This window comes from Etheostoma cragini, chromosome 4 (genome assembly GCF_013103735.1).
Source record: "Etheostoma cragini isolate CJK2018 chromosome 4, CSU_Ecrag_1.0, whole genome shotgun sequence".
NCBI classification, from domain to species: domain Eukaryota; kingdom Metazoa; phylum Chordata; class Actinopteri; order Perciformes; family Percidae; genus Etheostoma; species Etheostoma cragini.
In genome coordinates this window covers 16,596,217-16,621,038 of record NC_048410.1, presented here as the reverse complement: position 1 = coordinate 16,621,038, position 24,822 = coordinate 16,596,217, and the positions used below count along the sequence as shown (strand labels likewise).

Below are 24,822 nucleotides of genomic sequence, written 5' to 3'. Positions count from 1 at the left end.
AAGAAAGGAGAAGCGGAGTAGAGGCAAGAAGAAGCCCGGATGGGGAAAGAGAGGGTGATGAGTAGAAGGCAAGTGAGAGGGATTAATTGTTCACCCAGGAGAGGAAGATAACATCAGATGTTTAAAAGCCGCCACAACTAATCCTGTCATTTCTTGGACTAGAATAATGAAAATGGAGAAATGAGATCTCTTGGAGAACTGGAAAGCGAGCTAATCTGTATGCCTGTAACGAGTACATGTTTGTGATTGCTAAATGGTCTACACATTATTGTATATTTCTACTCACATGGCATCATTTTCTAGTGAGATGACTGCTAAAATAAAGTCATTTTATTGGATTTAGTGTTGCTGTTTTTCTTCGTGTTTTATTATTACCTCTGCGATTCATTATAAATGTATAATGTATTTAACATAATTTGCATATCTGTAATTTCACTGCAATAGCCAGGTATTGTAAACCACATCATGTTTTCAGAAAGGAACATATCAGTGCATGTTTTATTTCTGCAAGTTGCATTTTTTTTAATTTATTTTTTTACAATACTCCTGACAATTTCCCATTGCATGCCATATCGTTCAGATGGGGATTGTATTCATTTTATTGTACACAGTATTAAAATCAACCTACATTTAATGTTCATATTGCACAATTTGTGCATTTATTATTACCTTGCTTGCTTTTCTTATCACTGCTGCAGAAAAGCATTGTGTTCAGGAGCTGCAACACAATCATGTGAGATGTAATGAGTGTGAATTCATTTATTTGTCGCATTTAAAAAGGTAACTGTTCAGCAACCGAGTTTCTAGTCATGGCTGTCAGAGCAGTATGAAAAAAATGACAAAACATTTGCTGTGATGGATTACCTATGTCACGCTAGTTCAAAAGGCTCCCCGAGTTCATTGTTTCATCCTCATGTAAACCAGCGGCAGCAAAACATATGGTACACTTTCATCACAAAATCCTTCGCCAGTAACGTGTAGAGTACACAGAATTTTGTTAATGGGCTAAAACATGCAAAATCATCTGCTTGATCTATAAAATCCCTGAAGAGACCCCTCCTGATGTTTTCTGTGTGGGACCAGCTATCTGCCCTACTTCTGTCTGGGTTTGCTCTCCTATCCAAGTAGCTCTCTCTTCCCCTCTGACCCACACCTGCCGTTCTCTCCAACATCTCCTCCACCCTTTGAGCTCGCAGCACTCCCTTTCCTCCCCTGTCATATCTGTCATAGACGTTCAGTCGCTGGTGTTGCTCTAGGCTTCAAATTTAATTTGGTTTCAATCTGCTGTAATTGCTTTGAGAGACGACCGTGTCTGCATGTTTTTCCTCTCTTATGTCTGCTGGAATACTTTATAGGGTGTGTGTGTGTGCAAGTGTAAGTGTGTGTGCATGGATGAATATAACTGAAGGTGTGTGTGCTCTTGTGTGCACATGTGTGTGTAAATCCTGAACAATTGCCTGGCCATACACTGTCATTGATACACTTTGTCAAACACCAGCTGCTGGACTCTCTGGCACTTTGCCAAGGCTTTTGTCAGATACCATACACTTTCTCTATGCAACAGAGGAGGAGGAGGGGAGGGGGCGAGGTAAATCTGCAAGACTTCACAAAACATATTTTTGTCATGACCTTTTAGTTGAATAATAACCAAGGTTCTAAGTTCTGAATGTGTAACTCCTTTCATTTTTCTGTCAGCAATCTAAAGTAAGAGGAAGGATGATTGAAGTAAAGGGCAAAAATAGATAGCAAAGTATACAGTTTACCCTTGAGTTACAGATGGTGCTATGATGAGGTGAGGTAAAAAGAAGATTGCTAAGCTGATGGACAGAGATAATAATGGTTTGTGTAAAAAATAAAATAAAAAAAATAACCTGTCTACCTCCCATGATAGTTTATCTTTATATTTCTAACTGCCTCTTTTTCATCTTGGTCATCTCGGAATCAGTCTGGTCATTTCTACTCGCTGTTGTAGACGATTACATATAACAGAAAAAAAGTGTCCGCTGCTCTTACAAAATCACTGATCACCCATCATTTATTTTTTTAAAGATTATTTTGGGGTTTTTTTCCCCCTTTATTAGACAGAGACAGTGGATAGACATGTGAAAGGGGGAGAGAGAGCGATGGGGGATGACACGCAGCAAAGGGGCGCAGGCTGGATTTGAACCCGGGCCGATGCAGGACTGAGCCAACATGGGGCGAGCGCACTTACACAGTGAGCTATAGGCCGCCACCGATGACACGTTCACCGATGACACGTTTTTTAAAGCAAATGTTTTAATACTTTGGATCTACAATATTCAGTGGAATTCCAGAAAGGGATTTCCCCACTATCCCCAAAAAATATTTTATTTTGTAATTTGTCTCAACAATACAAGTCTGACATGTTCCAAATGTATTTGCATCTAATCTCAGCAACCAGTTTGTCTGCCAAAGAAAAGGGCACAGAGAATACAAATGTGTGTATAATTGATTGCAAGTTGATTAGTGAGGGCTCTTTTGAGCTGATTGCAAGTGTACAGTCTATACAGTGGAGTTTGTGTGTGTGAGTGTGGTTGTGTGTGTGTGTAATATGTGACTTAAGAGTGTGTCTTAATGTGTGTATGCATATATGTATTAAACACACACACGCTGTGATAATCATGCTTCTCTTCCTAACGACCGCTGTCATTGATTTTCTCCTCATTGTGTGTGTGTGTGTCTGTGTGTGTGTGTGTGTGTGTGTGTGTGTGTGTGTGTGTGTTTAAAAAATAAAGTATGTTTTGGCAAACCCTACATAGTTTTTGTCATGATGTGACACAAATAACAGACTGTTGAAATATGGAGTGGCTGAGTGTACGCATCAGCTCTCTGTCTGATACTGTTGTGTTTGTGTCGCAGAGTGTGTGTGTGTATATATCACTCTCACCTCTGATGAAGGAGACGTTTGCCCTGCATCTTGATGCTGTTTTCCTCTCCTCCTCCCCACTCAGCCTGCGGAGGAGGCAGACGAAACAAGCAGGTCATCCAAGCAATCGCACACACCTGTTAACAGATGTACCAACTAAATAAGCAGTCATGTGCTCTGTTTCTTTCTAGTGGAATGTCACTTGGCTCCTTTTGACTTATTTATTTTTTAGTTATATTGCGTGTTCCAGACAAAGGGTATGCAATTTTCTCTTTGTAAGTCACCTACAAGGTCGATTCCTTATGGGCTGCTAGAGAAACAATACATCTGAATCTTGTTTTGTTGTAAATGGCGTCTTTAAGCTCCCTTCCTCTCTGTCTGTGTTGTCCGACTGAGGCCAGGAACAGCAGTAAAGGCCAGGCAGCAGTTTGGGCATGTCTGTGACTATCTGTCAAACAATGGACAGTGAGCCCAACCAGCCAGACAGCCGCATGTCACTGAGCTGATCCTTGCCCCATCCACACAACGCTCCGCCTGCATGCTCACCCGGAGCCCCCTGCTGGCCCCTGCATGTAGGACACTTGGCTACCTGCAAGCCGTCAGGGCAGCAGATCTGTGTGGCGTTGACTCACTGCCATGCTCTTACAGTGATCTTGTTTGACCTTTGCATCTTTAATTTCTGCTGGACTGTGTAGATCTGTAACAATTCCAAATGTTTCTGCACAATTAATTGTTGTATTACATTATAACTATCTCTTTCAGTCAAATTTTAAAAAATATTCATTTAACATACATCTTTTTGATGTATCACTGTAATGTGACCCATGTACACCCCCTATGAAGGAAACCACGCCTCTTTATTATCATAAAACATTGTATTTGTTCTTCTGAAACATAAAATTGACAATAGAACATCTGTCCTCATCAAACAAAACAAAGCATTAATCATTAACCAAAAACAGATTAAATTAGGAGTACTAAAAATAATCATCACACTGTGGCAAAATAGTCATCGCTGCTTCCTACTGCATCCCCCCTTTTCATTTTTGTTGCTATGAACATGTATAGGGACAAGTGCCAACAACTTACAAAAAGCATAGCTTTAGCAGTCATTAGCTCAACTTGACCAATAATCATTTATATAATTAAAATTTGGCCTATCTAAACAAAATCAACAATTACCATCAATAGCCATACACCTTAGGACCTTAGCTAATGTTAGCAATTAATCGCAGTTGAACAAAGAAACCACACTTATGTTAAAAATAATTGCAATTAGAATTATGTAATAATTGTTACAAGCCTAGGCATGTGCATTGTGACCTGTGTACACATGTGTGCCTGTGAGTAAATGTTGTAATAAAGCTGTTTGTAGCATTCAACCCATAGGAGGTTTAATTGAATCTGCAATAGTATTTGCCTCAGTAAATGATAATGTGCACAGTACAATAGTCTTTGCCCCCGTTCTGTGCTATGATGAGTCTGCCACTTAGCTTCAAAAGCTCTGTGGTTTAATGAGCGAAATGCATATTATTTTGAATGGGGTATCTCAAATGAAACAAAAAGTGTCCAAATTAAAAGAGAATTAATATTGTTTTTATGGAGATACTTCACAAGTCAGGAATATATTAGATTAGCTCATTTACTCCCATGATTTAGCTTCAATCCTATTTTGACTATATCCATTTTATAAAGTTAGAAGTAGACCGATTACTACACAAGAGCTTGTGATCAAGGTTGATTATTTTCAGTGTAGCTCTGAAGAACCATAATGAGGGCGTTTAGATGCTGCAGAGCGCTACTGTATTGTTCTAAAGTAAAGACAGCTGCCTTTCTGGTCCTATTGAACTACACAAAGAAGCTTCAGCACAATGCTGGCAATCTACTGTGGAAACATTGTGTTGCTGTGGGCCTGTGTGGAGTGTAGAAAGCTGGTGTTTGATTTTTAAAAGCTGGCGAGTTGCTGCTTCTACCGATAGGTGACAGCTCGTGTTTTCCAGATCTAGTCTCCGTGGAAACAGAGTGGAGTCAGTAATGTGCTGTGATGAGTGGGAAAAGGCAAAAAGAAAGTGTGGAGGGGGAAGGGGGAAGATTATCGGGGGACAAAGGCAGGGATTATCTCGGCACATGCTACAACAGCACTACACACATCCTCCGCAAACGTGCCTGCCACTGGGTGCTTTGGATCACAGAACAAAGACAGGGTCTCCCACCCATCCATGCAGATCCTCTGTCAGAGTTAGCTAATGAGGACTACAATACCCAGCTGCCAGTTGCAAACCAACCAGGGACTTGGAATTAAGGGTCATTATTTCTCCTCATTATCGACTTTAACATTGTTGCCCACTCTGAGTAGGAGAGCCTGTTCTTATTATTAAGTAGTTTTCTACTGGAACTTGAAGTTCTGTCATTTACGCCGCAGAGTAAGTTGTAATATTGCAAGCAATAAAAACATGCCATAAGTTTTCAAGCTTATTTCCATTTCAAGTTATGTGCTATGGGAAGTCAATTAAACAGTTTTGAAGTTAGTTTGTTACTGTGTTGTTGGAATTTCTATGGCGTTAGAACAGGGAGAAAGTTTGAGGGCAGTAAACTGAGACAGATGGAGAGAAATGGAGTACAGCACATGATGGCAGGATAAAACCGCCGAGCGAAGAGGAGAGATAAAAGGATGGCGAGAGAATGAAAGGTGGTGGTGGGGGGCGTCAATTGAAGCGACGAGGGTGCGAGGCGAAGTGAAAGTGAGTTTGTCTGTGATGTTTTAAAATTCTGGAGTGGAGAGTCCCTCCATCTGTTATTGTGGGACGGTTCTGACTCAGTGATTTCTATGATTGGCCTTAATCCCGGCCGAGTGGAGAAGACAGAATGAAGAGCTTAAAGCAGACTGCTCTCACTCTGACAGGCTCCACTGGCTGCTGTTGCTGCTGCTGCTGGGGCTCATTGGTAAACTCAGTCCGCTGCCCCCTAATGGACTAACTGCTGCACGACACTGCACCTGTCTGCACTACTACGGCACATGGAGCAGCTCTTAAGGCCACAACACAGTAGTGACATTTTGATGGAGGAGCCATTAGAAACAAGTTTTCACTCAACTTTAAATGCATTTTGCAATATCTGTGATGATTATGACCTAATTATGTCTTCATGCAACACAAAAGCAATACACTCTCTCAATAAACATGACATTAATGCTGCATCAACCTGATCCTTCATGTGCCAGTAGAAATAGTGAAGATGTAGTTTCTAGTGATGCTGCATCTGGATATTTTATTCAACAATGTGGGAAGGACCCTTAAGAAAGCTGTTCTATATTTAGACAATGTTTTTTTTAAAGAGCTTAGTGGCTTACCATTATGCCTGTCAGTGTCCACAGCAGCCAATCACTGTAAAATGTACTAAGGGTCTTCCTACGCCGTGCTAGTCTTTCTGAGAAGGTCAAGTGACCTCAGCAGAGTCATTTCACAGTCTTTTTGTACCCAAGGTGACTTAAGCGTTCCGAGAAACCGAGCTGAGGGGTTCATTTGGAGCATGTTGAGTACCTCGATTCGAGGCTGCAATCACATGTATAGTCCGTTTCGTGTTTTCTCAAGTGCCCTCTCACTCCAACACACACATTGTAGGGCTGTGTTAGAGTGTCCCTCCAGATCACAAAGAAGACAGTGTGGTGGTGTGTTGAGTGTCCTTTATGTAAACGCTCAGTAAAAGGGCCTAACAGGCTGCAGCAGCCACAAAGACGGCCTGGTGTCGAGGTGGAGATCACCACAGCATGACCCTGTCCGTCCCTGGTGTGCTGTCATTCCCTTAGAAACAACATGACTTTGAGTGATTAAACTACTCCCCTCAGTTATGAACATTAAAGATCCTAATCGCCTCATGCTGAGCTTTTTGTTATTCCACTCCGCTTCCCCCTGCTGTCTTGTTGCTCTATGAGAATATATTCAGGGAGCGCGGCTTCTAACCATCAGGGTTCTTGAAAAGCGGAGACATCACCAAGCTGCACAGCCTGCTGTTGTGCTGTTTGTACAATTACACTATCACCTTCACCATTATTTATGGTGTTTGCATACACGACCAACGCCATTGTGTGTTGTATAAGGCTGTGGACCTTGTGGAGGCACTTCACATGCCGCTATCCATTACAGAGTTGTCTTTATGGTTCTTGACCTTGCTTGAAGGCTTGGTGACAAATGGTCCAACGTGTTGCATTTTGTGTCAAGGTTAGAATGGCAATAACATTAGATGGCTGTGCTCATGATGTCACCTCTTCTGCTGTCTCTGTGACCGTGTGCTGTTATTTGCTGTGTTGTGTGGGCCTGTACTGAGCTTATCTGTGCTGTACTGTGCTGATCTCACTATGCTCATCCAGTGCTCTAAGATGCTTGGGCTCCAGCCACCAGCATAGATGATATATCCCTGTCCCCCTCCTTCCCACATCTCTCACTCTGATGCCTTGGCTGTTTATGTTGCCCATCCATCTGGGCCAACACAGAGGAAGGAAAGAACACATGAAGACACATGGCTGTTTTGGAGCAGGGGACTGCATTAAGCTGCTAGAGAAGAGATAGGGTCCCAGAGAAATGGTGGCCTACCAAGGGAAGAGGGAGGAAAACATACCAAGGAAGGGGCAGCTGGAGAAACAGAGAGAACTGCAAAAAAAATGTGTGGGCTACTCAGGGGGAGAGAAATGGATTTTCTAAAGGGACAAAGTAGAGATTCTTACTGACAGATTAAATGCTGAGAAAAAGATTGAGCATAGGGGATTAAATAGCTAGATCAAAGATCACAGCAGAGGGTTGGGAAAAGAAAAAGGTGGAAACCGTTCAAACAAATGCACCTTTTTTGTATGTCTTCAAAAATAACTTTGCATACTAATATAAAACATATTGCATATTCTAGCTGTTTTGACAGAGGGGGAAATCATATGGCTTTTATTTGTGGATCTGGAATTCAGTGATAATATTGTTGCTCAGCTGCTCAATGTTTATCCCTAATTGAAAAATGTTGTGTTGACAGTTTTGCCAAGAGGTTACCAAAGTGGCACTGCCTTTTAGGAAAACTGACCCTCATTTAGGAAAGGTCACACAGTTTATGTCCTCTCTTTTTTTTTAAAGATTATTTTCGGGTGCTTTTTTCCCTTTATTTCAGAGTTACAGTGGAGAGATAAGAAAAGTGGGAGAGAGATGGGAGATCACACGCAGCAAGGGGTCGTAGGTCGGATTTAAACCTACACGGGGCGCACGCTCTTACTGGGTGAGCTTGAGGTCACCCCATTACTGTCTTTTTTAATGGGCTCTTTGGTAATAATTTCGGTGGGCTAATTAGATCCTCATTTCATTGTTTCAGTTGCCTATTGTCTCATTAGGAAATGAATGAAATCTTATCGTTGTTATTTAAGGCTTGTTGAGGTGATTAAAAGCTCAATGAAAACGAATAAAGACAAAGGGTTTGAAATGATCCAGATTTTCTGCTATTATGTAACAAATTAGGTTAGTGATATCACATTATGTACTTATTTTAAAACCTTTATGCTCCACTAACGTCCCTTTACAACATCTGCAAGAGCCTGGACTGATGTCACGGGCTGGCGTGTTGTTGTGAGGAGATGGAGCCCTATTGTTTTGTGTCTGTGAATGGGAGGGTCAGCTGAGAGGATGTGGGCGTTACTCTTATTAGAAATAGGACAGCTTTTACTATGTTTGTGGTAGATAAAAAGCCTTCCATGGTAGGGGACTGGTTCTTTCAGTGTGGCTACACAAATAAATGAGCCCATGCTGTAGCAGGACTCTAAATAGGGTTAGTAATTTCAGAGCCCTGGGATTTTATGACTGATCAAACTATTCTGGGACGGGAACAAGATCACTCCCTAGATGCCTGGGGAAACCTAGATACTGAGGCACGAGAGTGAGGGCTGTAGGGATGGCGGGCGATGCTAAGGCTTCTCCATATCTGTCACTTGGATGACTACCTATATGAGACGCCTATACTGTAAGAGTTAATCAGAAACAAGCCTGAACTACATCATGATAAATGATGTTAGACTATTAAATTAGATTAAAATATCACGTTTCATATAATTCAGAACAACACAAAATATCAATCAGCTGAAATTGGACTGGATGTCATGTCTGTTTGGTGTTTGTTGTCAGTCTATGTAGATGGAGGACTTTGGTGTGTATTGTCCAAAAAATGTGTGCATTATACTAAAAAGAATGAGATGGGAATGGTGTTTCAAATCTGAAACAGAAGCATATCAGTTTAGAAACAATATTTATTGTGATAAATATGTATTAGTACTTAATTATAAATACAAGGCACAGTGTACAGATGTTTCGGTTGCCAACAAAGTCAATCAAACCATGTACAGTATCTTGAACAGCATTTGCATGTGAAAGTTACACAGCCTTGCATTTTTAACCACAGCAAACATTGTAGCTAATGTCTGCTTCTTATCTACAAGCATGCACAAATACATCGCCTGCTTGTTGGGAAACAAGCCAGGGTAAAGTACACAGCTTAAAAACCAAACTGCCCATATCAAGATTGGTCAGTATAGACTCGGACTAGTGTGGATTCACCTCTACCAATGACAATGGTAACTGTGCTTTGGCTTGATACTGGCACAAGTTTGTGTGCCTCATATCCCCGCCAGCTCAGCTTCCAATCAGAAAATTGCACATTATTATCACCCTCAACAATATGTAACAAAACTTTCGGTGCATGGTCTTAAAATTCCCTCAATTTAATTTTATATATATGTTGATAAAAGTGGTAAAGAGAAGGGCACTAGGTGAATGCAGACCTCAAGCAATGAAGAAAAATGTGTTTATCTGCCCCGTGATTGGGATCCAATCCAAAATTCAACAGGTTTGTTCCTGTCCCATGCCGCACCCTTCCTCCAAGTTTCATGAAAATCAGGCCAACATTTACATTTTGTGTTTAGCTTCTTCACCTAGTTTCAGTGTAAAAACCGTTTTTGATCAAGGCTTCAGGTTCCATACTGTTATTTGGTATAGTACCAAGCAGGGCATGAAATTAACTTCTTTGACCACCTGCCAGTGATACTGTCACTTTTTAGCAGCCAATTTTTTTTTGCTTCATAAAGGCGATAGCCTAACTGTGGACATTGCGCTGTTGTTGTAGAAGGGGGGCCGGGCTGGGGCAATCACTGATTCAGTTTGACAAAAGGACTTATTGGAATTTAACTTGTCATTGCACCTTCAATAATGTAGCTGTCCTCAATTTAGGTCATCCTGTACATCTCGTCTGCATCTTTTTCTGCATCCACCGTGTGTGTTTGTGTGTGTGTGTGTGTGTGTGTTGGAACGGAACAGCAGCCCCGCACGCTGCAGCGAGCCAACAGGATTGAAACAGCAGCAAGTTTCAGCGACTTTATAGTGAACAAAACGTTACAGCGTACATTGATGTTAAATTTTGTACAGGTTGGAAGGACGTCTTTCGCTGTACATGTTGTTGGTCAGTTTTCGAGTCACACACGTCTCGTCTTCATATCAGAAACAAGGACAGGAATTTGACCCCTTCTCATTCCCACTTGGTCAATGGCTGCACGTGTGGACTGCTGGGATTAGCGCAGGTAATGAAAAGGCGATATTGAGCCCCGGCTGTCAATCAATGTCTTCTTGTGATACTGGCCCCTGATTAGTCCAGGCCTGTAAGAAACTGTGTTCACTGCTCACTGTTAGTTAAGTGTCTGATTCACTCTATTCTCCTTGGCTACCAGCCAACGTGGCAGGTAGATTGACAGCGTTACCCGCCAATTGCATAATTCAGCCGCATTTGTCGGATGTGTGTGTGTTAATTTCATGCACTGGTACCAACATAGATGGTTAAAGAAGTGGACCAACACAACCTGTTGTACTGGACGGAGACCAGTGAAGGAAAATAGAAGCACTTTTCCAGTGATGGCTAGGAATTACTGCGCAGCCTCCAACTGAACTTGACGACATAGTTGTGACGGGACTGAAGTTGTAAGTCTTCTGGTAGCTGTGCCAAGAGAAATCTCAATCATTCCCAATCAGCTGAGACTGAGAGCATAGGTATATGTTAGGAGATAACATAGACACAGGCTAATTACTGCTAACTAACATTCTAATTTACATTAGTAATTAAACCTTAACAGCTGATGTAAGTCCGAAACTGTCTTCGTGCTTCTCCTGACAAAACTGTGATTTGTCAACTATGCGATGGTATGCGATGGCGTTCAACAATCGCTATTATATTGAATCAACAGCCGGGTGCAACCCAGCTAACAGGTGAAGAACAACAAAATCACTAGCTAACTTTAAATTTGCCAGAACTATAGACCAATAAAACAACAGGCATATATGAATTGACAATATAAGTTACACAACTTACAGTTCTCAAGGTCGCACACATACAATCTCATCTGATTATCTTCTGGAAAGCTAGTTTCTTTCCTCTCACTCTGGTCTCTGTGTGGCGTGCGCGCCCGCTTGCGTTGTGAGGCGCGTGTCCGCGCTGTTCTCTGACATGCACTCACAATCACACCTGATAGCCAACCTTTGTACATAACTAAAGTAACAAGCCGATTTTGTAAAATGTAAGTAGAGTAAAGAGAGTAGAAAGTACCAATAATCATGTTAAAATGTAAGGAGTAAAAGTAAAAAGTTGCCCAAAAAATAAATAGTAAAGTAAAGCAAAAATAAATGAAAAATCTACTTGAGTACAGTAAGGAAGTATTTGTACTTCTCTGATGGCTTTGTAGCATTAAAATGGTGCCATGGGAGCTTTGCTTAGAGAGGAGAGGCTTACCCCCTTGGGTACCAAGTACTAGTACTTTAAGAAGAACACTGTTGTTGGGTTTGGCGCTCCCTAATCCTCCAGCGGTATTAGTTTTTGTGGTGAACAAAGTCACCATCAACATCTCCAATCTGTTTGTTGCTCTCTCTCTCTCACTCTCTCTCTCACTCTCTCTCTCACTCTCTCACTCACTCACTCACTCACTTACTCTCTCTCTCTCACACACACACACACACACACACACACAAACACATACACAAATCAATGTGCTATTGACTTCTGACACTCATACTGCTGTTTTTGTGTTTCCTTGTAGAAACTGGCCAGGGAGGCGGAGCAGCTTCAGAAGGAGCATGTATGGCAAGAGGGTGTGACGGTAAAGTAGGACATCTGCTCCTCTCCTTCTCTGAGACCTCTTCTTTCTTTTTCCTCTTCTTTTCCAGGCTATTTTACTTACTCCTTTAATGACAATGTGATCAGCATCACAGAGACAATATGGTAATAAAGCCTAAGTGGAGAGAAAAAAACAATAATACACATAAACAGAGTTCCACATACGCACACAATAATTGCTTACTTTTGGGATTTTTATTTTAATGGTCTTCAGTATTATGTCAGAGCCTACTGTCTGTTTTGTTTCACAGGCCACAACAAGTTAAACATTGCATTAGATTGGGGCTGACCTTTAAAACACAAGAGCTCCGCTCTGAAAAAAGAAAAGAAAAAAAAAAGCGGAATTGGTATTACTATGGTCCGTGCGTTTGTCTGTGTGTGTTTGTGAGCTTGCGTGCTCCACTGACTCTCAAATTTGCTAACACTCAAATGCCCCCATTTACATGCAGGCATACTGATGCACACATACACACATATAGCCTTACTCGACAGATACACATGCACATCCCCTACTGTCATATCCTCTGTCTCCAGGGAGACGAGCTCGCTGTCATGGTACACTTCCCACAAATGGATTTTTAACCCAGTGCCTCCTGGGGGATATTTGAGAAAAGGCTTAAACTGATTTAAAACGAATAATTATGAGCCCTACTTCTCTGCAAAGTCCATTTTTATTCATGGTTGCTTACACTCTGGAGCTGTAGTCTTAGGGTGGCTGGGCTGCAACCCTCCAACTCCCCTGCTGGTCTAAAGGAGGGAGTTGCAGTGCAGCTGTCCCTTCATCTTAGGTCTGAGAAGGGTTGACGCCTGCCTCTCCCTGCCCCGCTCCGATGCACCTCGATCGGATGTGTAACCATGCAGGAAGTGGAGCCTGGGTCACAGTGACCACACACAGCACACCTGTTCATAAGTAGCTGCATCCAATATGGCATCAATACTTCCTCAAGTGAAAAAGCCAGCATTCTCCTAAGTCCAACACGCCCCCGCTGTCCCTCTGTTTCTCATTTCTGTCTTTTTCTTTTCTCTTCTTGTTTCCATTTTTCTTCCTGTCCAGTCACCAGCCTCACACCAACTATTCTCCCCCGCACCCTCATCACATTCATATACCTTTTTTCTTATCTGTATGTGTCTTTAATCAGGTATGAAAACAGTTGGAATATATCATATTGTTGCAAATACTGCAAAAGAATTATAATGGTCTTCCTTTATTAATAATGTATTAAAGCTGATTTCATTTCCCTTTAAAATTAGGCCAGGTAATGCATCTCAGCAGGGGTGATTTTGAGAGTGAGAGAGAGAGAGAGAGAGAGAGATATGCGCCACATCCTTGCAAGAATATTTTTCCTGTGTGTAGATTTTGTGCTTTCCTAATTTATGTTTAGGTGAACACTCTGCTGACTGACACTCTAATTAGTTAGGGCTGCATGCTCTTTGGGCATATTAGGAGAAATGCGTTGCATCTTAAACTAGCGGGTGGAGCAGTCTGTCAAATGAAGAGAAAAGGTGTTTATGCATGAGTGACTATGCGTTTGATAGAATTTGTGAGTATGTTTGTGGGTTGGAAAAGCGTAATGTGGTTGTTTGTGATTGTCGGCAAGCGGATAGGAGGATATTTATTTTCATGTGTTTATAAACGCCAGGTTCTGTACCTGGCCCAGCCCATCTGCTCGCCTCACCAAACTAGTGACATCATAGAAATTCAATGATGCGCCTGTTCCTCATAGCGGCTGCCATCGCAGCTGTTAACGGGGAAGACTTCTCACTTTCTCTCTATCTCTCACACACACACAAATTTGATCTTTTTCCTGGTCTAACTACAGAGCCAGCTTTCTGACCATCTCGAAGGCTGGAGATTATGGATTTCAAAATGTTTATAGTAACAACTGTTGCGATGGTCGTTCAGGGTTTTTAAATCCATTGGAATTAAATGGTGTGTGAAATAGACATTAAAGTGTTGGATTGCCGCTGATTTCTCAAGGTCAGGTGCCCATCCCTCTGTGATACTCGACTATTGTGTTGGCGACAGAGTCGTCCCAAGGTGACACGGTCTTTCACTTTTGCTTTGCAATTCTCTACAGGGTGGAGGGAGTACCAGCAAATTCGCAGCCAAAAAATCAAAACTGTTCTCTGTTTGGTAAACTGAATACTGACAGCTACAAATATTTACATAAAGTGTCAGCATTACGGCTGTATGGATTCTTTCTAAAAGCGGGCAAAGTCGTCAGAGAGGGCGACTCGGCCGTTTGCTAACTTTTTGCTCTCTCTACCAATATAAGCTGCTCTTTTTTAGGCTATGAAACGTGCTTGCAGCCTGAAATTCAGCCATTTTCTGCTAGCTGCTAGCTGCAGCTGTAACGTTATGTGTCTACCTCAGCTGAGAAAAAAGAAATGTCTTTGCTTTCCCTACTAAGTATGTTGTTATGTGTCATTGAATATTGCCCTCCTCAACTTGCAAAAGGCCGGATTTGCTCCATCTTTTGATAGGTTTTGTTTAGAAAATCTTGAGTACATGTAAGACACAGTCATCAGACACATTCAATGTCATTAGAATCAATAAATCCATGTCATTAAACACAACGGGGCCGTGCACATGTGCAAGCCAAGCAGTTTTTTTTGTGGTGATGACCGTGATGAGGTTAGACCCGCAGTAGGCGTCACGTGACCGTGGTAACAGTCCCAGCCCTAATCAGCGTATCTTTTTGACTTTTTCTATTTCAGCATAAGATTATGAAACCCAGGCCACTGCCTAGGAATTAGCCAACATGGGGGCCACACTTATCATGAATACAATAATATAATTGTATTAACACAGTCAGCCAGCCAATAGCTAAAGAAATTTAGGATTCTAAGATTTCTATGAGCTGATCAATAAGTTAATTAGGGCTGAAAGATCAGTTAAGAGATTGTGTTATTGTCCATCTAAATATTGAACGCACTCATCCAGAATGAGTCAAAATCTAGGGCTTATTAAAAGAGCAAAGTCTATTTGTTGGTATTACATTGATGCCAGAAATTATTTTCAAGTAATGAATATTGATTTATATACTATTCTCCTTGAAAAGAAGATAAAATTACTAGAAGTAAAAAATAAATAAATTAGGTCTTATTCAACCAATGCTGTAGGTATTAATGGCTTGGAGAGTATAGGCAGCCCTGCTAAAATCATAGTTCAGTCTCTAAGTCAAGACTTGATACAGTAGGTCTAATAAAAATTTAAAACTGACCTTGCAAAAATGTTACGTCCCTTACTCACTGAATGAATTCATGAATTACTCACCTCCACAACATACCACGTAGACTGGTTAAACACTGAAGTTGAAGTTTTGTCTTTGATGACCAAATTCTCAGAGAAGTTAGGTTATGTTTGTTGTGTGTATTTCACTTTTACTTAATTACATTCATCATTAATGTTGGTGCTTATTCATGGTAGGGCATGCTAAATATGCTACATTTGGTAGTAGAGGCCATGTTGAAGAAACAGCACTACATTAGGCTTGTGCACCATATGCCACCAGTTATGTTGCCTGCTGGAACCACCTTATTGTCTATGGCAAGCTGTTCTAACATGTATTATGATAATTTAAAATACTATAAAGAATTAGCATTTTGACCAGCTTAATTGTAATTTCATTGATCTGAAACAAATGTTTCCAATAGTTTCCAATAATGTTTGAATTGTGGAAATCTCCAATGGGAATCCAGTCAGATATCACATGATAGAAACAGCTTCTTTGCATGTGTAATGCCATTTTGGATACAGTATCCTAAAATTAATTCTGACCAGTAAAGATACATTTGGAGATATCTTGTCCCGATCACAGGATCACAATGTTGTCATGACCCAATAATGCAGCTGTAGATATCTTATAGATTCTCTGTTTAAATTGGTTGCCGTGTATTTTTTAAAGTAATAGGAAAAAAAGAAAACCTTGTAGATGCTTGTTTTATGTCTCTGCATGCAGTTTAAATGTATGATAAATGGTGAGCTTGGCTTGTTTAGCTCAGGTCATGCCTGTGTGTGGGTTTCATTGACAATGACTGATGCTAAAGGTTTAATATGCTATGTTAGCCTGCAGTTAACAGATCTTTTCACAAGGACAGTACAGACACAATCATCCGAATACTTACCCGACTCAGCAGTCTAACTCACCTCTATGTTGCTTAGATTTTCCATTCCATTTTCCACTTTACTGTTTTTATTCACTCTCATGGCTCTCATTGCATCATATATGGCTACAGGTGAAGACCAAAAACAAAGGAGAGTGAACTTTGGACTTAAATTCATCAGGTGGCCAGAAACACAACTTCATATGTATGCTGTTGCCCTGTATCTGCTAAATGTGTAAACAGGTTTTCTAACGTTAGCTATATAATGGATAGAAAATGTGTCAATGTTGTCTTCACAACTTGTTTCTGCTGCCCATAAGTCAGGAAAAAAACTGTTATTGCAAGTTAAAAGATGTATTTTCCTATCTTTACATGGAAATAATTTCACCCTCCAACTTACTATTCCTCCAAGCTGCAGAGAGAGAGAGAGAGATATAAAACATTGCATAAACTAGTCTTTTCAATTCTGAAGTTGTCAACTTTGTGAAATTATTCCAAAACCAAACTATTTTGCTAATTTTACAAAATGGTCTGTGGTCAGCATCATTTTTAAGCTAATGATATGATCTACAATATTTTATGAGCTACATTATCTTCAATCAGTTGTTTACCCACTCATCTCCCATCATATACTGGCCACAGATGATGACCACTGTCGCTTAGCTGAAAGAGGGTTGATGCAAAGTGCAACACGTTGGAACAGAGATACAAGATTGGATGAAAGAAAGGACGGAGATTGTGGAGATTGGAAGAAGACATGTGCTTTCCATCAGATTGTGATGTGGCAGCTGCTGTACGTTTGAAATGCATTAGTGCTAATAGCAGTGCCATTAGGGGAGAGAGAGGCACTCTGTTGATGGGTTGCCATGATGAAACCAGGGAGAGGGGGTGTCAAAGAGAGCCACGGACGGAGAGAGAGGTGTAAGTGAGTAAGCAAGTGAGTGAGGGAAGAAGGTATAAGAGACAGAGAAAACGGGAAACAGAGATGGAGCCATCTTCCAGGCCATTTACTGCAATCATCACTCTCTAATCAATCAGGCCTTTCATCATAGGATAACACAATCTCTCCTTTTCTTTCTCTTCTTCTCCCTTTGCCTTTTTCTCTCTTCATCTCCACTCAGCCACCCACTCGTATGCATAACACACATACATGAATACCACTATTCATGTGACTTCTTTCTTGCTCTTCACACATGTACAGTATGTTCATCTGTACCTGTGTAGTACTTACAAATAATATTCGTACAGTTCATCACCTACATTGTCCACCCCCACAAACCTAAAAGCCTTTACTATTTTTTTAAACAGTGGGATTTGAAAGTTTGGTCACCCCATGTTAAAAAAAAATGTTTTAATGTGCATAAAGAAGCCAAGAAATGATGGCAAAATCTCCAAAAGACATCAAATGACAGATTAGACATTTGTATTATATGTCACAAAAAGTTAGATTTTATTTCCATCATGTAGACTTTCAAAATAACAGAAAACAAAAAAAATGGCGTCTGCAAAAGTTTGGGCACCCTGCAGAGTATCTTGTACTGTCCCCTTTGGCAATATCACAGCTTGGAAACGCTTCTTGTAGCCAGCCAAGAGTCTTTCAATTCTTGTTTGAGGTATCGTTGCCCATTCTTCCTTCCAAAAGTATTCCAGTTCTTTGAGATTTCTGGGCTGTCTGTCACGCACTGCTCTTTTAAGGTCTAGCCATAGATTTTCAATTATGTTGAGCAGGAGATTGTGAAGGCCATAGCAAAACCTTCAGTTCACGCCTCTTGATGTAATCCACTGTAGATTTTGAAGTGTGTTTAGGATCATTATCCATTTGTATAAGCCATCCTCTCTTTACCTTCAGCTTTTTCACAAATGACATCAAGTTTGCGTCCAAAATTTTCTAAAATTTAATTGAATCCATTTTTCCTTCTACTCGTGAAATGTTCCCTGTGCCACTGGCTGCAGTATAACCCCAAAGTATGATTAATCTACCCCCATGCTTAACAGTTGGACAGAGGTTCTTTTCATTAAATTCAGTGCTCTTTCTTCTCCAAAAAGACTTGCTTTTCTCACAATCCTGCGAGCTGTTCTGTCTGATATTTTTCTTGGCCTACCAGATCTTGCTTTATCGTCCACACTTCCTGATGACTGCCTATACTTAATTACATTCCGAACAGAGGATATTGGCATTTCAAAACTCTTTGCTATCTTTTTATAGCATTCTTCTACTTTGTGAGAATTTTCAGTTTCAGTTTTCTAGACAACTGCTTAGAAGAACCCCTGGGGATGATTGTGGGGGCAAGGTCAGATGAGTCTGGGCATTTAAAACCTTAAGATTGACATCAGTTGGTCTTTCCAGACGATGACTGAGAACAATCCATGACACTGTCAGGTCTCAGCTTACCAAGGGGGCGATGCATGCTTTAAACTCTGCAGGGTGCCCAAACTTTTGCAGATGCCATTTTTTTCTTTTCTGTTGTTTTGAAAGTGCAAATGATGGAAATAAAATCTAACTTTTTGTGACATATTATACAAATGTCTAATCTGTCATTTGGGGCCTTTTGGAGATTTTTCTATCTTTTCTTTGCTTCTTTATGAACATTAATACAAAAAAATTTACCTTGGGTGCCCAAACTTTTGAACCTAACTGTTGATACAGTAACATTCTTTTGTGGGAATCAGTGGTAGCTACATATAGCTAGTATTTCAGCCATGTCTGCTGCTCTAAAGTCACAATAGGTCCCCTCAGAGGTGTAACATGACCTTAAGTGCTAGAGGCACTAGCTAGAGTTGCAAGGGTTTGTTCACTTGACCAAGTTCGGCTCCTTTCATAATGCCTCTATTTAAGATAATTGGCCCTTCAGAGGAAATGAGTGAGAATCATTGTGGTGACTCTCAGCCCACCCCTCAAAGCTACCAGCTCCATTAGCTGCTGAATACATTAGATTTATGAGGGTTGCCTTTGACAGATTCTAATTCAGATTCTGGTAAAATAAGCAGAAATGAAGGGACGCCTCACTCTGGCTTGGTTTCAGCTCCCTCTACTCTCAACATGTTCATTTTTTATGTAATTTCCTCTATTTAGTTTTGTCGTTTGGAAATGTTGCCAATCCATCTCTCACTAGATTAACTAAAAAAAAGGCAGCAATTGGCCATTTGTCCAAGCACATGCATTTCCTGCTGAATGAAGACATTTTTCCTTCTGTCATTAGTTAAGTTGAATGAATAGAAGAAAAATGAAACGGCAGTAATTAGCAAGATAGTGGTGTTTAATCTGCAAGTGATATAAATCGGTTTAGGAGTTTTGTGCTCTGACCATCCGGTTCTGACCTTTCTTTCCCTCATTTTTAAAGCCAGATACAGACCTTCTAAAGCAGAAGTAAAAAAATGAAATAGATTTTGCCAACCATCTCGTTTTAGCACCAGAGAAACAAAACTCAAAAGGATCTCCTTAGCAGAGCCCGGAGATGCGGAGGTTGGAAAAATGCGTGTGGGCCCTTTTTTAAATGCACAGAGCTTATTTCAAACATTGATAAGCCTAGCCACACAGTATAATAAGAAATAAACTGCATATATTTTCATTGTGAGCAGTATTCTTTTTTTTATTCCTTATGGCTGCACTGAGACAGAGTGTTTGCAGCCTGCCGAGCACGTAATGGAACTCATAAACAGTGTTATCACTGAATCCTGAGCCATGGAGCGGACTTCCATCTACTCGCCACTGGAAGGAAAAGCAATGAGGAGGGGCTATGTGGAATAGAAATTCCTACACAGTATACAATTTAGCAGAGTCTCGTCTCTATCACATGTATCTGATTGTGTGAATGCCTCGGTAGAAACTGGACCGAGCTTTACTTATCACCAATATTGAGAGGCATCTGTAATGTATTCTAACACATTCACAAAATAGAACACTTGGAATGTGTGTTGTGGATCAAGCCACATTGATCAATTGATCAGTTATTAATATTTCAATACAAAAATCACCTTAAACTCCCATTTTGACAGCAGCTTCTCCCCCTTCCTGAACTCCTATCCCCTCTTGGTGCATCCCCTCACTTTCTAATAACTGCCGCTCTACTCACAGCTTTAATTGGGCTTTTGGTTGCTGTGGTGACAGTTTTGGTCATTTCAGCTTCTTGATTGCAGACCACTGTTATTTGCTTAAGTGGTGTTCTCCAAGGTAGAAATATCTTTTTTTTTCTTCCCTTCTCCAACTATTTTCTCTGTACCGCCGCTTTCTCTTTAGCCACATCTCAACCCTAATGTTCCTATGCAGCTTCAAGAGTGACCTCTTAAGAACTAATGCTGCTCTATACTTGAGTAGGAGCACATTGGCAAAGTCTAAAATGACTCAGATTGGACAAAGCACTGATGTACAAGAACAGGTAATGAGAAAGTCTAAAATAAAAAGAACAGATATAAGGAGAAAAGTTCAGGTGTGTCAGTAAGCCTTCAGTCAGTTGCAGTTTGGCCAACTGTGATACAGCAGACCCCATGTCTAAATCCCACATATTGATCCCCCTGCCTCACAGGAGATGGGAATCAATAGTCAGAGAAATCCAGAGAACCTCAATTTTCCCATTTCAACACATGACCCACACCCATGAAATGTTATTTTTAAGGCCCTTCTGGTCAGAGCAGAAAGGAAAAGGGACTGATTTGTTTATTTCTGTATTTCAATATGTTCTCTTTTTTAGTGTACACATTGAAACTAATTATTTTAGTACTTTCAGCTTCAATCATTAAGTTATACATTTATTGACAGATTTGTTTAATAACATCAATTAAAATTAATTGACGTTAAAAAAAGAATGTTGGGCAATTTAATGCCTTTTATTGGAGTTGACAGTAGATACCACAGGAATGAGGAGAGAGTGAAATGACTATAACAAAAACAATAGCAGTGGTTCCCAGCTTGAGTAGAGATGTTTGGATTCATGTTCTGTGCATTAAACTCTTAGGCCACCAGGATACCTGGACAATAAATACAATTTTAGACTCAAAAAGGTAAAATATTTGCTTGTTCCAGCTTCTAAAATATGACAATTTGTTTCTTTTCTATTATTGTGAATAAAATATATTTGAGTTATAGACTGCTTGTTGGGCTAAAGAAGCTTTTTGAAGATGTTATGTTGGGTTTTGGTGTGAAGATGTTATGTCGGGCTTTGGTGATAGCATGTTATCATTTTTGTCAAAAACTAAACAATTAATCGTCTAGTCTAATTAAAATGGATGTCTGCAGAAAATAAATACATATATATTTTATGTCTAAAGGCTTCATTGTGAAACAGTCTACCAAGGTGTTCCAGGAAAGGATGGGTGAGCGGCAGGTTGTCATTTTGTGAGTGGTTGGTTTTGCTGTAGCAGAAGGGAGATGGCTACTCTGGTTGCAGTGTTTGTGGGCTGTATTCTGCCACTGCTGTCCTTAGTGCCTGTCTGCACATATCTTAAAGAAGGCTTCCCTTTGTCATTTGAATGTTCAAATCATTGTGAGGGACAGCAAGGCATCTGATGGAAATGATTACAGGGTCGGAAATAACAGGTCTCCTTTGGTCCGTGTTGATTGTTGATTGGCCACTCTCTGACTCTGTGGACTAGCAGAAGAAAAATGGCTGTACAATAATGAAACCAAAAGCTGTATGCAACCCGACAGGAAAAATGGAACCTGGAAACATTTTACACAGATAAGTGGAGCCCCAGTGTCATAGAAAGCTGTGGTGTGTTTGGACAGGGAAATCCAGGCCGAGTATCCGTTTGTTTGTGATCGGTCACCCCAGATACAGATGCTGTAAAAATGCTCAATGTAGATAATTGCATTTGCTTTATCAAATCCTTCTGGAATCGAATGATAGCCTTAATAATGCCACGGCTGGTTTATCTTATTTGTCTTTATTTGGTGTTACAGCACCTCTTTCCTGCTTTCACTCTGATGATCAGATTGAGGGCTTGTTTGGGAGGTGTTGGCATGCATGTGTCATGCTGGATAGGCTTTTTATCTGGCACTCTGTCCATGCAGTGTGGTGATGCTTATCAGTGTTAAAACCTGCTCCTCAATGGAGCCCTGTCAGCCAACAATGGAGCGCTGCATTACCAGCAGTGCAGCAGGACAAAGCCTTCTTCCGTTATCACAGGATTGGAATATTCACAGACTGATTTATCTGCTTTTACCAAGGGGAAGTGTCAGGCTCTGAAAGAAAGATGCAGCAGATATTCAGAGGGGTGAGAGAGGGAGAGAGGAGCGAGCGAGTGAGAGAGGATTCTGTGACCTGCTGGATGTTTACAAAGAGAGATTTATAGAGCTGAAATTGCAGATTCATGGGTGAAATTAGGGGCATGAAATCTAACCGTGGCCTACGTAACCTTAATATTTTTTAACTTATGTATTCTTAATTTCACAATAATCACAATTTCTCTCTTTCTCAATTGTTCTCCCTTTTTCTCTCATCCCTCACTCCGTCTCCTATGGTTTGGTTTGCTGCCCATCTTAATGAGAGTCTTTGAAGTGAGTGTGCAGTTAGATGAGGCATGGCTCTCTGCCTGGAGAGGAGCAAGACATTGATGAGATGTGCATGGAGAATGTCATTCACTTTGCTGAATTTGCACTGTGTGTTGGAGCTTTAATCTGGGGGCACATTTGTTTATTGGCATACAAATGTGAACATCTGCATGGAGCTATGCTTGGACGCCATGGTCTCAGCAGCTCCCTAATCGCTTAAAAGCCTGGAGTTGCAGAGCATGCCAATGAGAGAGAGAGAGAGAGAGAGAGAGAGAGAGGGAGGCAGCCGCGCCCAAGGCCTCCGTCATGCACTCCTTTATCGGAGTTTCACTCTAGCTCAATAGCTCTCTCTCTGTCTTCCAGGCCAACAGTTTATTTCTAGTTTGCTGGGTGACTATGTATTGACTTGACATTTTAAGGAGGCATTTTGGTAACCTTCACCAGCCATATGTTTTTAGACAAGACACCTCAAACAACATGTCTGCATTTATTTGTGAAGTGACACGACCGTGCACCAAATGGCTTTTTCCAGTATAAAGGTGCGAATACATTTTTAAATACGGAAAGAAATGCACTATGAAGAGAAAAGCAGTGACTCCCAAGAATCAACTGCAACAAGTTATGTATATATACTCTTGAATTTTTACAGATAACATAAAGATAACCTTTTATTTATTTAAAAATTGCCTGCAATTCTGTTACTGGCTTGCTGGCTTTTTTATTCTCTTTTATGTCATCATTGTGGTTAGATTAGTGCATTTACCTGAACAATGATGATGACAAAGATTATGAAAATAAATAGCAGATACAGTAGTTTTAATGGCCACATTTTAGTAGATTAAGTGTTTTCTAAACACCAAGTGGCCTTCATTAAGGTTATAATGTTCAGTGTTTGTTAAACCCTTAATGGTGATCTTAGATCCTGTAGTCTTTGGTGCTGTTGAATTGTTAAAACAAAAACTTTATTTAATTATTTTTTTAATAATTTTTTTCAGAATTATTTGTATTGGTTTTCATTTAAAGCCGACAGTATACAATGACGATATCAATGCACAGAATGTCTTACAGATGACAACATTACAGTCTTAAGACCCAAAAAGCATAAATAACTCATTGAGACTCATTGTTTGAGTTCTGGGTCATATTTCAAGAGTTGAATACACTCATACTTACACACACACACACACACACACACACACACACACGCACACACACACACACACACACACACACACACACATTTATAGACACAGTACAGATTACAATTAAAGACTCACACATGGAAAAGAAAAACACAAAATAGAAAACAAAGCAAAAACAAATCCAAAAAGTTCTTTGTGAATGACACTGTCTTGCAGGAAGTGTACATTAAATGGTATTTCCTCTTACTTATAGCACACATAAGAACATTTTAACTTTCAACCCACCCGCACCCAGGATAGTATAGGATTTAACATCCCTAGAATCAAAAAGGCTCCACCAAAGAACAAGAATTCATGTTTTATTCACAGGCAACCCCTGCAATTCAAGATCAAAGTGGTTAAAGAGCCCTTCAGATCTCTGACAAATGTCTACATGTCTATGATTAATTTACCTCTGTTTGAAAATCATATTTCATGAGCTCACGTTTTAACACCTGTGGGCCATATAAACTAAAGAAACTAATTTGTTTCTGATGGCATACTGTGATTTCATATTGACATCTCTCCTTTTAGTATGGATGCCCTTGTGTATATATTTCCTTCTTCAGATGAAATTGGATGTCAGTCATTTCTTACTTAACATACGTAAATTGTAATGCACCCGTGTGTCGTGCTTGAGACGGAGTCAAAGTGTATGTGCGTAGCATGGAAGATTGCATTCCTCCCTCTTACCGAAGAGGATTTAACAGCTAACATGTATAGAAGGGATATAACAATGCTGTAGAAAAAGAAAGACAGTGCAAGAGATACCTAGAGAAAGGAGGAGAGATTGGAGTGGGAGAGATAAGAAAAGAAGTTAGAACGTATAGCTTCATAACAACAGGGCTGCTGCAAACTTTATGTAAACGGTTCTTTTCTGCACATTATTTTATTGTTCTTCCTTTATTCTGGTTTCAGTGTGTGTGTGTGTGTGTGTGTGTGTGTGTGTGTGTGTGTGTGTGTGTGTGTGTGTGTGTGTGTGTGTGTGT

General features: G+C 40.4%; 1 protein-coding gene and 1 long non-coding RNA gene across 5 annotated transcripts in view; both read left to right on the top strand.

Moving 5' to 3' along the window:
• Positions 1 to 5,752, top strand: part of LOC117943014 — a 10,824-nt gene extending 5,072 nt beyond the window's left edge. The window contains exon 3 of the long non-coding RNA XR_004656270.1: positions 5,740 to 5,752. This is a non-coding gene — a long non-coding RNA (uncharacterized LOC117943014). The remainder of the gene's footprint in view (positions 1 to 5,739) is intronic.
• Positions 1 to 24,822, top strand: part of cacna2d2a (calcium channel, voltage-dependent, alpha 2/delta subunit 2a) — a 162,380-nt gene that overhangs the window by 60,876 nt on the left and 76,682 nt on the right. For all 4 annotated transcript variants that reach the window (XR_004656261.1, XM_034868796.1, XM_034868795.1 and 1 more), the window contains exon 4: positions 11,982 to 12,041. Coding sequence is in view for 3 of the 4 variants with exons in the window: in XM_034868796.1 (XP_034724687.1) it covers positions 11,982 to 12,041 (60 nt within the window). In the remaining variant the exon portion in view is untranslated. The remainder of the gene's footprint in view (positions 1 to 11,981; positions 12,042 to 24,822) is intronic.